The sequence below is a fragment of the Thalassophryne amazonica genome, chromosome 15 (genome assembly GCF_902500255.1).
Source record: "Thalassophryne amazonica chromosome 15, fThaAma1.1, whole genome shotgun sequence".
NCBI classification, from domain to species: domain Eukaryota; kingdom Metazoa; phylum Chordata; class Actinopteri; order Batrachoidiformes; family Batrachoididae; genus Thalassophryne; species Thalassophryne amazonica.
In genome coordinates, this window is record NC_047117.1 from 71,140,744 (window position 1) to 71,156,768 (window position 16,025).

Here is a 16,025-nt window from a genome sequence, read left to right on the forward strand (position 1 = left end):
GTGATTCACTGATACCATAATAGATGGTTCTGTGTGGCCTTGACATTTGACAACTCTGGCTGGAATTTAACCTTTTTATCCTTGACTAACACATAATCTTTCCATCCATATTGGTTCCAAACAGTTTTAGTTAGGCCCCATTAACAAAAAAACAACCATTAGTATGTCATCCTTGACATCAGAAAAAAGGGATGAGGGAGGGCAGATTTTGTTTCTCTTAGAAACAGGTACATAAAATGTCATTTCAAACCTGAAAAACGACACAAATAGCACCTGCATACCAAGTGAGGAACTGAAAATATCAGATATTTTCAAACTAAATCTTGTTTCCATGTTGAACACAGTCAGTGTACTGCACGCTAGTAGCGTGATAAACATGCATACTGCGTGTGAGTGAAACGGAGCAACTGACTATGTGGTTGTCGACAACAAACAGCAAGTTCCAGGCCCAGCTCTGTAAACTTCAGCCGTCTTTGGCCAAAGCATACGTGCCACCTAGCGGATGTGGTGGTTCTTGCATCAGCTGTACTGCCTTCAATGAAATTCGTGTGAAATAAAAAATAAATAAAAGATGCGGGACAAGGTCAAGATCATCCAAGATTAAAGGTCATGTGACCAAGAGAAAGTTGATATGACTTCATATTAGTGTTTATTGGCAGTCATAAATTCACTCATTCATTCATCTTCTACCGCTTAGTCCAATTAAGGGTCACGGGGGCTGGAGCCTATCCCAGCAGTCATAGAGCGCGAGGCGGGGTACACCCAGGACAGGACGCCAGTCTGTCGCAGGGCCACAAACACACAAACAAACAGACACACCCACACACACACACACACACCTACGGACAATTTAAAGACTCCAATCCACCTAACCCACATGTCTTTGGATGTGGGAGGAAACCGGAGCACTCGGAGGAAACCCACACAAACACGGGGAGAACATGCAAACTCCACACAGAAAGGCCACGGGAATTGAACCCATGACCTTCTCGCTGTGAGGCAACAGTGCTAACCACTAATCCACTGTGCTGTCACACATTTAGCTATAACCAATTCCTGAAAATAGTCATTCTAAATGAGTTTAATCTTTCAAATTCACCCAACATCAAAGGTCATGGGACCAATAAAAAGGCAGTACAGGACTTTATAATGTGTAACAGTAAGCATAGGTGTATCTTAAACCAATTAATTGAAATAGGCATTCTAAATACCCCCATTATTGTACAACCTTTGGGCTCAAATTTTGACTTTAGCCTGTGACGTTGACTTTTAACCGATTTTTCTCAAAATTAAGTCATTTGTCCTTGGCTGACCCTCAATAAATCCATGAAGGTTCATCAAAATTTAATCAAATTATGTTCAAACACTGAGTACTGAAAACTTGCTTCCACTGTTCGTGGACATAGCATCAGCATTTATTTCCAATAATACTGGACAGTTTGTTATCGTATTAGATTCCATATTGCGCGACTTGATTTTACAGTCAGTTTTGATGACATCACCATTTTAAGTGTTAGAGGAAGCTGATGACCAGAACACAGCAATCATGTTCAGCTGTAGAGGGAAACAGCTTTAACCATGTTTGCACCCACCGTCCGTAGTGATGCATGCCGTCTCAACCTCAGCAACCTTTGGGGAAAATAGTCCATCTCCAGCAATTTCTTATTGAAGCCGCACTCCTCAACAGTATGTTGGATAGTGAATTCCACATGAGCTCAAACTCTCTCCATCCCACATCCACAGGAGGATCAGACTCCCCTCCACATCGCATCCCGTTTAGGGAAGACGGACATTGTCCAGCTGCTGTTGCAGCACATGGCCCACCCAGATGCTGCAACCACCAATGGCTACACACCTCTCCACATTTCAGCCAGGGAGGGTCAGGTGGAGACTGCCGCAGTGCTGTTGGAAGCAGGAGCATTGCACTCACTTGCCACAAAGGTGAGCAGAGGTCGGCATGCCATATGGACTGTTTGAAGAAAGAAAGACATGCCTAAAATGTGCAGCTAAAGACTGAATCTGTACATTTTGGATATGAAGGTTTGGTATATCATGCAAGTGCCATTTCCCGCTTTACAGAAAGGATTCACTCCATTACATGTAGCAGCAAAATATGGAAGCCTCGATGTAGCAAAACTGCTCTTGCAGCGCAAAGCGCTGCCTGATGATGCTGGCAAGGTAAGCTGACAATGACAAATAATTTCTCCATTGCAGTTATTCAGTTATTTCTGAGCAGCATGGTGGCTTAGTGGGTCTCAGTGATGCCTCACAGCAAGAAGATTGTGGGATCGCTTCCCACCCTTTCTGTCTGGAGTTTGCATGTTTTTAATTCAAGTTATTTCATTTATATAGTACCAAATCACAACAAAGTTGCCTCTAGGCACGTCACACAAGTAAGGTCTAACCTTACCAACTCCATGATTTTAGGAAGAAACCTAAAGCACACTAGACTCAAAGGGGTGACCATCTAATGGGCCATGTTATTGACACAATTGACAATACAAATTTACAGCAAAATTTTGGGAGTTCATGCTGGTGCACAGGACAGGAGGCCTTCTCTTCCCATCTCTGGATGGCGCCGCATCTCAAACAGAGAGGGAAAAAAAATAATCAGGCGGTAGAAAGACAACAAATACAGTATAATTTGTCAGCATTAAGCAACAAGAAAAACAGAAGAAATACTAAGGTGATCGCCAGCCACTAGCCCTAAGCTTCACTAAAAGACCCAGACTTTCGATAAAGTTGAGGCCGCAACCCGATCTGTTTATACTAATAAAATGAATTTAAAAGGGTAGAAAGCATAGTAATATACTATGCCAATATGTTAGCCATATGAAAGGGAAAATAAGTGCATCTTAAGTCTGGACTTGAAAGTCTCTACAGAATCTGACTGTTTTAGTGACGCAGGGAGATCATTCCACAGAACAGGTGCATGATAAGAGAAAGCTCTGTGACCCGTAGATGTTTTATTCACCCTAGGGACACAATGTAGTCCTGCACCCTGAGAATGCAGAGCCCGGGCTGGTACGTAGGGTTTGATTAGGTCAGCTAAGTAGGGAGGTGCCAGTCCGTGAATAATTTTATAGGTTAATAGCAGAACCTTAAAATCTGGTCTCACAGGGAAAGGAAGCCAGTGAAAAAACACCAAAATGGTTGTCAAAAGTCTGGCAGCAGCATTTCGAAGTGATTGGCAAACCCTAATGCTGGACTGCGGTAAGCCAGAAAATAGAACATTGCAGTAGTCCAGTCTAGAAGAGACAAACGCATGAATTAGGGGCTCAGTATCAGCCATAGACAGGATGGGAAGAATCTTTGCTATATTTCGCAGGTGGAAGAAAGCAGTCCTCGTAATATCTCTAATGTGGAGGTCAAAGGACAATGTAGGATCAAAAATTACCCCAAGGTTCCTCACTTGGTCAGTGTGATGTATGACAAATGAGCCTAGGGTAAGCATTAGCTGGTCAGATTGATGCAGATGTCTCACTGCACCAAGAACCATCATGTCAGTCTTGTCAGAGTTTAAAAGTATGAAATTGCTAGACCTCCAGCTTTTCACTGATGCAAGGCAATCTTCTAAGTATTTCATGTGGATGAGATTACCTGCAGTTATCGGCATGTATAACTGAGTATCATCAGCATAGCAATGAAAGGTAATCCCAAAAACGCAGCAGTATGTGCCCAAGGGGTGCTATATAAAGGGAGAAAAGCAGGAGGCCTAAAATGGACCCCTGTGGAATGCCCATGTTGTCCCCCTGTCGATGTGGGTTTCCTCACACAATCAAAAAAAAATACTTATTGAGGCTCTGCTCCTTTCTCTACCCCTGACCATCTGGAGTTGGCCCCCGGGCGCCTGACTCTGGGTGTTCACTACTCCGAATGGTTGCATTTCGTCAAACTGTAAGTAATTAGGATGACTGAATGCAGAGGACAAATTTCATTTTATATATGTATGTACAATGACAATAAAGGCTCTTCTTTGTCATCTTATATGCACTAAAGTTTTTATTCCCTGTCTACATCATAATTGCGTCTCTGAAATGGACAAGAACTGTTAGATACCATGCAGAACATCTGTCAGGGCTTCCCAGAGTTTTATCCTCAGCAGGTCTTTGTGATGCCATAGGGTTTAATGGATTAAGAGTGAGACAAAAGGCAGACCTGATGTTAAAGAAGAAATAGATCAGAGGATTTATTATTTTATTTTTTTTTCCTCATTTTATTTATTTATTTATTTTAGGGCAAATTGTATCCCAGTCAAAATTACATCAGCTCTTCCATTCATTTTCTGTACCCATTTAGTCCAGTTAAGGGTTTCCTGACCCAAAGGCCATGTTCCCCTCAAACATTTTTTGACTCTGCTTTTTGAGTCTTAGTGGCCTTACGCCATGGGTTAAAGTTCTCCGTCACCACGACGGATTTCCGCCATTTGGAAAATTTAACCACACATATGCGTGCGCACGTGGTGTCATCCGTGTTTTGGGGCCGAAATATCTCACTGTCAAAGCAACATCCCATTCTGCGCTAATCAGAACAGCAGCAATGTCAGCATGGACTGCAGAGGAAGGGACTGTGTGAATTTTCACTCCTCTCCACTCTGTTTACTGCTTGCTATGAGCCACGGTCCTTCTCCTCTCTGTCTTTGTGGGAACATTGGCAGACACTCCCCAAGTAGAGCGAGGCGTGGCTTTGCTTTGAACCAATGAAGCAATGATCCGACTCTGCTTCGATGGTTTGTCGCTTTATCTTAATTTTCCCCCGCAAAAACCCTAAAGAGCATATGTCTGTGAGTAATATGTACCTTTTTTTATATTAAACCAACCTGTTATGGTATTCAAAAACAGTTGATAGATGTATTTTATAACTTAAAAACGGGACCGATACTAACGCGTTAGCATGTCTATGGCGTTTTCACTGATAAAGTTAGCATTAAGCAGTTCGCATCTCAGCACAGTTTGTGTGCATGTTTTCTGTATAATAAATAATGGCTTAGTGTTTGTTGTCGTAAAAGAGTCAAATGTATTACGAATTATAATTTATTTATTTTTATTTATTTATATATTAATAATAATAATCAGCAGAATCAGAATCGCCTTTATTGTCATTGTAATTTCCATTACAACGAGATTTGAGTGCAATTCCAAAAAGGTGCTTTCCATGGTGCGAGTAATTTTTAGCCAAATGAAAGATCGTGAAATTTAACGGTAAATTATTCAGAGTATATGCACAACTAATATAAACATAAGGTAAAATAAAATAAAATGTGGACTAAGTAATGTAAAACGAGAATTATATACAACTGGTTAAGTTTAATGACAATTTGTTTCGCTCAAACCACATCTAAGCTGTGTTTTTACACAAAACAATAAAATGCAGTAAATTGCACATTTGTGTCTTTTTCATGAAAATAACTTATTAAAGATCACATATTACACTTTAGTCAGGCCTTTAAAATACTTTTGTGGACTCTTGCTGTAATATGTTGTCAGTGGTTGAGATAGTTTCTGTAGGCATCTAAAAATGCTCATAATCAGATGAAACCTGATGGAAATCTCTCAAAATAAATAAAAACATTATTCGATGTATGTTTTTGACAAGAATATAACATCATAACTTTATTACAAGGTCAAACGATGTTGCGTGATAAAGGCCTTTTAATAATAACTCACTTCAAGAAATAATGGCAAAACTCACATGTAAGTTAAAAAAAAAAAAAGATTAATCAATTGCTAAAATAATCGTTAGTTGGAGCCCAAGTTTGTTTTACAAGTGAGAGCATTTTACAAATTAAATGTGAATAAGCCAGTTTTGAGTTTCTCAGTGTGCATGCGTTTTCAAAACTGGTGACAATGTTACTTTGTGCACAGCAGAACAACGTTTTCAGTTGCTTTAGGCCCTAATTTTGTATTTTATTGACTGTACAGCGACACAGCACCCATTTGGTGCATTCACCGGATTAGAACAGATCAAAATACTACAGAAGACAAAGAATTTTTACTTGACAGTTTGAAATGAGTTTTCTTTGTTTCAGAAGACTTCATACCTATTAAAATTCACCAGAATATACAAAATTTGACTTGCTTTTTTAAAATAAATTCTGGGGGTGAACCCCTAGACCCCCATAATCAATAGTGTGTTTTTACTTAACAGTTTGAAGTGAGTTTTCTTTGTTTCAGAGGGCTTCATACCCATTAAAATTCACCAGAATATACAAAATTTAACTTGCTCTTTTAAAAAAAATTCTGGGGGAGATTCCCCAGACCCCCATAATCAATACTGTGTTTTTACTTCACAGATTGAAGTGAGTTTTATTTGATTCAGAGGGCTTCATACCCATTAAAATTCACCATAATACACAAAATTTGACTTGGTCTTTAAAAAAATGTTCTGGGGAGCACCCCCAGACCCCCCAGAATCAAGACTGCACCCCACCCCACCGCCCTTTTATGTACCTTTATGTTCAGGTTTTGCATTCTTTTTATGCTTTGTCTGTCTCTTCTTAGAGGCTATTTAGAATAGATTTGTATGCTGTATAATGTGTTTATTGTATTTATTGACGAAAAAACAGTGTGTGCCCCCACTACGCCACATTTTAGGGAATTGCTGGCATTGATTTTTGCCAGGAAAAAATTTCAGTCAGATGAAAATTTATTGCTTTAACCCATGCCTTACGCACAAAGGGGCAGTCACATAACCTCTGCTCGCCTCAGTCAGCGAGCTGAGATTCTAAAGGAATGTCCTTTATCAAATCCACTCATTAACAAGTCCTTTCTCTTACAGAATGGCCTAACTCCTTTGCATGTAGCTGCACATTATGACAACCAGGAAGTTGCACTGCTGCTGCTGGATAAAGGAGCATCGCCTCATGCTACTGCAAAGGTGCTCTTTGTCATATGATTCACTGTTCAGATTATCATTTTCTTTCCTTGAACTGATTCAAAGTCTTGTTATTTAGAGTGCGGCTGAGTTGTAGATGCCTTGTTTTTCTCATTTTTGACCTTTAAAGATACACATTCTTGCAGTCATGACTAAATGGTCACCTAATGTCTCCTTGCACACAGAATGGCTACACCCCTCTCCACATTGCAGCCAAAAAGAACCAGTCAACCATTGCATTAGTCCTGCTTCAGTATGGAGCCGAGACCAACGTTCTTACCAAGCAGGGTGTCAGCCCTCTGCACCTCGCAGCCCAGGAAGGTCACGCTGAGATGTGCAGTCTCCTGCTGGAGAGAGGGGCCCACGTCAACTCATCCACCAAGGTCACACACCTACAAACACACAAAATGAAATAAATACCTGTCAGCTAACATTTGCTTTATGAGTGACGTCAGACTGTTTGTATTTTGTGCAAATCCTGATTTAACTGATGCCAGTTGAGACTTACACACTGTTTAATTTACTCAGTTAGTGGTTTCTTTCTGCTTTTTGTCACTTGTTGTCTATAAATGCTCAAAGACACTTAGGCTGAATCTCAGTTCACCCCTTGGACCTTCCCCTTACCCATTCTCCTCTGTTTTGCGCGGGCACGAGAGACGGGGGTGTCTCAGTTCTCTTTTTGGAGCTAGGTGGAGGGTTACAAACCCTTTCAAATGGAGTGAATCTGGATGCACACTCTGTTTGGAGGGGTAGGAGGAGCTTACCACTGTCTCCACAGAAACAAACATGGCGCCGAAAGAGCCGCACTAATGTAAGCGGCTTTCATTACAAATTATGCTGTTTATAAAGTTATAACTTGCCAAAAAACTTTACAGGCAGTTGTCTATGACAGCAACTTGTATACTGCTGGATGCATGTGCATATTGTCGTTCTGAAGAAGATTGTAACTTCGCTCGTGTGCTGAGGCGTTATAATGCATAACCTGACATCCTGATAGACTGCTATTATTTGTCAAGGAAATTTCTGAAGGAAATAGTGCTGGATACAAAAAATGGGAGAATTTGAAAAAGAAATATAACGTGAACAGAACTAGATGCAGCCCATAACATACATACAGGTGCTGATCATATAATTAGAGTATCATGAAAAAGTTGATTTATTTCAGTAATTCCATTCAAAAAGTGAAACTTGTATAATGGACGAGGTCTGTTAGAAAAGTATCTGACCTTTTAATTTTTTTCAAAAACCATATGGATTTGAATCACGTGTGATTGCATCAACCAAGCTTGAACCTTCGTGCGCATGCGTGAGTTTTTTCACGCCTGTCGGTTGCGTCATTCGCCTGTGAGCAGGCTTTGTGTGAGCACTGGTCCACCCCTCTCGTCGTTTTTTTATTGCGAATAAATGTCTGAACGATTTGGAGCTTTGCTGCATCAATTTTTTTTCCAGAAACTGTGAGAGACCTCCAGGTGGACACTGTTCGGAAAATTAATATGGCTTTCAGGGATGATTTTATGGGGATTACACAGATTAAGGCGTGATCCAGACGGTTTAAAGACGGCCCACAACTGCTGAGAGCGCGCCGCGCTCCGAGCGCCGATCGACAGGCTCAAACCCCGCTGAAACAACCAGATAATTTCCAACTTGAAGGCTTTGTTGATCCGTGATGTCGTTGGACTTTCACAAAAAGGCAGAAGGCGTGGATATCAGCACTTTTTCAGCACATTCCACTGTTACAGCAGTTTTTTCATGGAAAGAAAAGCGGAGGGACGCGCCACGGAGCCGTTCATTACGCGGCACAAAACCACCTCCGTGTTGGTCTCACAGGACGGCTTTCAGGTGGATTTCAGATGGCTGTCGGTTGCTTTTCAGTCGTGTGATTATCCGAGAAATTGAGCATGTGCTGGACATGCCCCAACATGTCCTGTGAGGCTTCATCACGGCGTTGCTTTGCGCCATGCGGCTCCACCGCGACACGCGGGATTCCTCCGCTCCTCTTTCCATGACAAAAACACCTGTAACAGTGGAATGTGCCGTTCATTTCTAAACTGGACGCTGTCTTGATCCAGTATGTCGTCTGACTAGCACAGGAATTGTGAAAAGATGTGGACATCAGCACTTTTTCGGCACATTGAGACAGACGTGCGGAGGAGTTCCGCGCGTCGCGGTGGAGCCGCATGGTGCAAAGCAATGCTGTGATGAAGCCTCACAGGACATGTTGGGGCATGTCCAGCTCATGCTCAATTTCTCAGATAATCACACGACTGAAAAGCAACCGACAGCTGTCTGAAATCCACCTGAAAGCCGTCCTGTGAGACCAACACGGAGGTGGTTTTGTGCCACGTAATGAATGGCTCCGTGGCGCGTCCCTCCGCTTTTCTTTCCATGAAAAAACTCCTGTAACAGTGGAATGTGCTGAAAAAGTGCTGATGTCCACGCCTTCTGCCTTTTTGTGAAAGTCAGACGACGTCCCGGATCAACAAAGCCTTACGTTGGAAATGATCTGGTTGTTTCAGCTGGGTTTGAGCCTGTCGATCGGTGCTCGGAGCGCGGCGCGCTCTCAGCAGTTGTGGGCCGTCTTTAAACCATCTGGATCACTCCTTAATCTGTGTAATCCCCATAAAATCGTCCCTGAAAGCCATATTAATTTTCCGAATGGTGTCCACCTGGAGGTCTCTCACAGTTTCTGGAAAAAAATTGATGCAGCAAAGCTCCAAATCGTTCAGACATTTATTCGCAATAAAAAAACGACGAGGGGGTGGACCAGTACTCACACAAAGCCTGCTCACAGGCGAATGACGCAACCGACAGGCGTGAAAAAACTCACACATGCACACGAAGGTTCAAGCTTGGCTGATGCAATCACGTGATTCAAATCCATATGGTTTTTGAAAAAAATAAAAAGGTCGGATACTTTTCTAACAGACCTCGTATACATTCTTTGCACATAGACTGATTTATTTCAAGTGTTCATTTATTTTAATTACTAACTAATTAATTACTAATCAATCAGTTAATGATCAATCAATTAACAATATTAATTATTACTATTATTAATGATTATTAATTATTATTAATATTATTAGTATTATTAATTGCTAGTTGATTCATTATTATTATTAATAATTACTAATACAACAAAATTCTCTGACATGATTGCGATGCGTCTAAGAAATCTGCAACTTCTTCTATTTCTTTGCATTTATGCAGAAAGGCAAGAAAATAAAAAGAGCAAACAGGCTACTGCAACAAGTTGCGCTTTGGTTGCCATGTTGACAAACAGTGAAAATGGCAGTTTGAGACAGGCAGGTTTTTTTTCCCCGTAAGGCGGAGGGGTGTCTCAATTCATAGTGCTAGAGGCATACCCCTTTGCCTTACCCCTTGTTTTAAAGGGGTAGGCGTAGGGGTAGGGCCAAGGGGAAGGGGTACAAAAGAGAATTGAGATTGGGCCTTAGAAACCACTGTGCTTTTCATGTTGCAGAGTGGCCTGACTCCTCTGCACCTGACGGCTCAGGAGGATCGAGTCAGTGCAGCAGAAGTACTGGCCAAACATGACGCCAACTTGGACCAACAAACTAAGGTGGTCACACACACTCACATGCGTGCGCACAGGCACAGCCTGTTTTTATTTTGCACAAAATCACTGCAGCCAAGTAATTTGTAAGTAGCAACACAAAAAGGTAATGAAAGTGCAGCTGTCCAAATGATAAATTAGAAAGTTAGCAATTTCCACAACTGAAACAGCATACTGAGTGCAGGAGTATATTTCATACAACAATAGATTATTTTTAGCACTTTGGGGACTTGCTGTTGTTTTCTCAACCATGCATGCGCATTATAGTTGAGATTATTTTACATGTGTAAAGCCTGTGCCTGTTCTCTAAAATCTCACAGTTGGTGTTATTAATTTCCATCATGCCACTAGAAACTCAAGCCCAGAGAAACCAAGCAACTGAAATGACAGCTGCAGAAGGATTTTTTTTTTTACTTGTAGCCTCTACAATTTGCCATTTCTGGCTTTATATCTGACAATTGGAAGAGTGAAACATCAGCCACATCCAGGTGCACAAAGGGAGACAGCCACAGCTCAACACCAACATATTGTCTTCTGCTGTGTTCACACTTCTTCCACACAGAGTAGACACCTTCACACTGCACTAATCAGCACAAGATTAGTGGAAGAACAGTATGTAGATGTTTTTTTTTTATTTCTTGGTGTAGCAATACTCAAATCATCAAATTAGCTGAGTTTTTTTTGTTGACTGTCAAAAACAGCTGACGTGAACCTGTCAGAGGTATTCATGTCCAAAATCTGCTGTCTAGTCTCAGTGGTGACTTTATTGAGGTCAAAATTTAAAGCGTAATTTTCAGGAAAACTGTTTCTCTGTAATCAGGTAGAAACTCAGGTTGAGTAATTTAACCTGATGTGCTTTGTAGCCTCAGTGGTTACTGAGATTTGAGAAGTGCAGTCTTTTGAGCTGTTACTATGGTAACATTTTATATTCTGACAAAATTTTCCTTTAAAGGTCCATAGAAATGGGTAGCTTGCAAATAAATGAACAACACAATAACATTGTGCACTGTGCAGTTCCTCAGATACGCCATAAACATCCACAGATGCACACATAGATGGAATTATACAACACAACACACATTTCCTAGTAATGACGTTTGCTTATTTCATTCATCTACTCAGTGAATTAGTTGGGTCGGTGTGCAGCTTGTGTAAAACATTTTAATAGTTTTTAAAGATGTTGCCCCTCAGTTTCTAAAGATCTCAGCGATGACCTAATGTTATCCCATGCGGACTACGACGGGAGGGAGGATATAGAATTGTACTCTGTCCATCACGTTTTTCTTTCAACATTATAACTTTTGAACACCTTATTGAATAGATATCAGAATTGATATGCACAATCATTTACTGTTTCCTCACCCTTTGAATTTTTGCCCAATCCATCAGTCAGGATTTTTACAGTGGAGCCACTTCACTCACTGTGGGCTCTCTGTGTTATATTACTGTGGAACAATGTCAATAACCTCGGTCTTATTGATTCCAAAGTTGATATACATAATGATATACTAGGTTTCTCCACCTTATGACCTTTTTGGCCATATAACATTGTTCTCTGTCTGTGTGTGTGTCCATGCTTTTCTGGATTATTAGTGTGAGTTATACTTCAGTTGCTCCCAGAGGGGGATGCTCAGACACAACGCGCCTTGTTTGTCAAGACTTCAGATTCATGTTCACGTTCACGGCACGAGTAGCTGATATGGTGCTCCGTGGATAGTTTTAACTCACACTTGTTTTCCTCTGTAATGCCTCCTTGCCCTCTCTGTACCCCAGCTGGGATATACCCCTCTGATCGTAGCCTGTCACTATGGAAATGCCAAGATGGTGAACTTCTTGTTACAGCAAGGTGCCAGCGTCAACGCCAAAACGAAGGTAGAATTTGTTTGTGAACAATCTAGACTTTTTTGTAGAGGTGGTTAAAAAAAATCTTTTCTCCTTGTTTTGTTCTGTAGAATGGATATACACCCCTTCACCAGGCTGCACAACAAGGAAACACACACATTATTAATGTTTTGCTGCAGCATGGGGCCAAACCAAACACTACAACAGTGGTGAGAGCCTGCATTACCACCACTCAGTGTGCCATGTGTTATTCCATCTGAAATAAATAACATTATTCTCCATCACTGTATTGCACAAACTCTTGTCTGTTAGAATGGAAACACAGCTCTGTCGATTGCCAGACGTTTGGGTTACATTTCTGTAGTGGACACGCTGAAGGTCGTCACCGAGGAGGTGATCACCACCACAACAGTAAGCTGATGTTAGATCTTTAACCAGCTTGTTCTGCACTACATTTTCTGGACTGTTGATGTTCTGATGTTGTTTGGATTTTGTGTACAGACAGTCACAGAGAAACACAAGCTGAATGTCCCAGAGACCATGACTGAAATCCTTGATGTGTCTGATGAAGAAGGTGAGTTTCTCTTCAAGTTCTTTGCACTTGCTAAGATGATTCAGTTTTGCTCATCAGACATTACAATGCAGGACTGCCATGTAGTCAAAGCTACTTTGTCCATGAGCCCATATTTGACCTAACTGGTACCACTTAAGGGGACTAAGCAATCCAGCCTCAGTATACCATGGCCTTCACAAAATGTATGGTAGCCATTCCAAAGTGGCAGGTATAGCCACGTCGGGGTCAGTGAAGCATTACACAGGAGTCAAAAGTTAAAGTTGTTCCAAGTGGTGCAACATATTGGTTGAGCTGATAGCATTAATAAATGGAATAGTTTTGACCATGTTGAATGCTTCCTTTCCAAAGTAATGGTCAAACAATGACACTGGATTTGATGACATATGACATGTTATCCCATAACATGATAACAAAGCATAGCAAATGGTGCAGCCTGTTTCTTTTTAGTACCATATTAGCTCAACCAATAATTTCACTTTTTTTTATCAAAATTAGAGCAAATTTATTTTTATCCCATAACTCCATGATAATTAGTCACAGATAGTTCAAACTACACATGGAATCTGATGATCAGACAAATAATCGGATATGTGTTTACATTTTTAAATGTTGACCCCTTGGAATTCTTCATTGATCCCTACCTGGTGAAAGCTGGCGCCCTGTGATGGCCACCAAACATTTTTGTAAAGGCCATGAGATACTGATGCTTGTAAGTATTAAACCCCCTTAAGTGGTACAGAAAACCTGCTTGGCCCATGGACAAACACAAATGATGGAAGAGCTGTGCATTGTGGGAGGTGTAGTTTCACAGCAAGCTATATGTTTCATAGCTCTGAGGCTCATGGAAGACGAGCCATTCACAGAGACGTCTGTGGAGCTGGAAGGTACTGGAAAATATCTGTCCACCTCTCTGTGCACACTATGGATTACATTTGTGTTCTTACAACTAATCCCTGTGGCCGTCGTATTTGCAGAATGTGTAACCTGATCTGGGTTTGCGCTCCATTAATCCAACACTTTTGTAACGGAAACTAACTGCGTGAAATTTATCAAGGGATGGGAACAAGAACATTGACAAGTTACTGATTTTCACTTGGAGCTCAGTTTTTGAATGGCTCAGAAATGGAAAGTATGTTGCACTGCATTTGTTCTTTATTTTATGTCATGTCAAAGAGATTGGCTTTGACTCTGATTAAAGAGTATTATTTAAAACAATGTATGAAGGTGCCTGCATTTTGTTGTTTTGATCAGATATCATTTGGGGGGGGGGGGGGGTGTATAAATAAAACATATGTGAGATGCCCAAACATCTCCATACAAAGTGTTTCTGTTTGCAGGTGAGGACACCATGACGGGCGACGGCGGGGAATATCTGAGAGTGGAGGATCTTCGAGAGCTGGGCGATGACTCGCTTCCTGGACATTACCTAGATGGCTTCAGCTACATGAGCCACAACCTGGACAGGTCACTCACAACACAAACCTTCCCAAATAAAGTGTCAGACATCAGTTACAATGAAATGGCTGTGTGACATGTATAGAACAGATTGGACTCTGTCTTGAATAGAAAAGATTAGATTTCAGAGGGAGACCAGATGAGCCAAGTAACACAAAAATGAAGAAATGGCAAGATTTTAACCTTCATTATGCACCTCACGTTATGAGCACACACAACATTATAGAAACTGGATCCACATCCTGATCTGGATCATCACCAAAATATTCTTCTTATGACAAGCAATGTTTTTCCAATGTTTAATGAAAGTGGTTGATAATGGTCAAAGTAGGCAAACCCGCACAAAGTAAATCCACTTTTTGTCCAGCAGATCGCAGCAGACTCCCATTCACCAAAGTTTCCATCAGAGGGGTGGAGTTCTTATTGAAGACATGATTACCAGCCATCAGGTGACAACAAATTCAGTCACATTAAAAAAACATTTCTGTGCAGAACACAAACTATTGGTTCAGATTTATTTATTACAAATGTGCAGTAAAATGGGAAAAAAAAAAAAATCTGCTCCTCTTCCTCGTGTGATTGTTGCTTCTCTGACTCGACTGTAGGTGTCAGCGCTGTCCAGAGAGAACGAGAAGGAGTCCTTCCGTCTGAGTTGGGGCACCGAGCACCTCGATAATGTGGTGCTGTCCTCCAGCCTGCTGCACTCTGGGTACACAAACATATGGTTGAAATGGAGCTTTTGTCTTTCACGTGGTCTTTCTTTGTGAGGATTTTATCCGTATCTGTCTGAGCTTTCTTGTATTGTTTTTCCACTTTGTCTTCGCTGCTGTGTCATTTTCTGTGTCCATTCTATTTTCCACCCCAATTTTTGTTTGTTTTCTTATTGGCTGCCTTGCACTCTCTTTTTCTCGTCTGTGTTTTGATTGTGTGTGTTACTGTATCCTGCTTCTAGCCGTACCTCTCCGTGCCTAGACCTGACAACAGCAGGTGATTCTTTCTTGGTCTTCTTTTTTCTTCCCACTGTCCTGTTAATATTGCTTTTACAGTATGTGCTCTTAAGTAACACAGCCACTTGCTTTCTCTGTGCCTGCTTGGTTTCTTGAGTTGATAGTGATGCATGATTTTTTTTGTCCTCATTCCCAAAATTCAGTTTCAAATGTATTCATTTTTAACAGAAAACACTTAAGTTAACTAGAGATGTTCCAGTAGACCCTACTAAACACAATACGAGCCACAGCACTCTGACATTTGACTCTAATGGCCTTGATCTTCACCCAAATGATTGACTTCTGACTGACTTTACCACGCCGGTTCTGGAATCCACCTAAGTGTTTGGCCACATTTGGTCCACATCAAATTCCTTGACCTTTGCCATAATGAATAAGGCCAGTTTCGGGTCATACATTGACTTACCAAGTTTGATGGGAATCATCAAAGGACCTGGGAGGAGTAGTTCAGCAAACAGGCAGACAGGGTCTTGGCCTCGTTCATTGACCTTTGGCAAATTTGATTCCAGAACCCACCTTCATATGTATACCATGTTTGGTGCAAATCAAAATGGAAAAACTTAAATTTTGACCTTTGACCGTAATGATCTTGACTCCAATTATTGACTTTTGGTACATTTGATGTCACCTGGGTACTTCAAGAACTCACCCTCATATGTGTGCCAGGTTTTGTGGATATCTGAGTGAAAATCAAGACACT

General features: G+C 41.1%; 1 protein-coding gene across 1 annotated transcript in view; it reads left to right on the forward strand.

The window, feature by feature from the left end:
• Positions 1-16,025, forward strand: part of LOC117525508 (ankyrin-2-like) — a 199,307-nt gene that overhangs the window by 103,764 nt on the left and 79,518 nt on the right. The window contains 14 exon segments of the mRNA XM_034187364.1: positions 1,744-1,941; positions 2,080-2,178; positions 6,778-6,876; positions 7,059-7,256; positions 10,355-10,453; positions 12,221-12,319; positions 12,400-12,498; positions 12,602-12,700; positions 12,791-12,863; positions 14,201-14,327; positions 14,686-14,767; positions 14,924-15,027; positions 15,271-15,290; positions 15,293-15,305. Coding sequence (XP_034043255.1) covers positions 1,744-1,941; positions 2,080-2,178; positions 6,778-6,876; positions 7,059-7,256; positions 10,355-10,453; positions 12,221-12,319; positions 12,400-12,498; positions 12,602-12,700; positions 12,791-12,863; positions 14,201-14,327; positions 14,686-14,767; positions 14,924-15,027; positions 15,271-15,290; positions 15,293-15,305 — 1,409 coding nt within the window.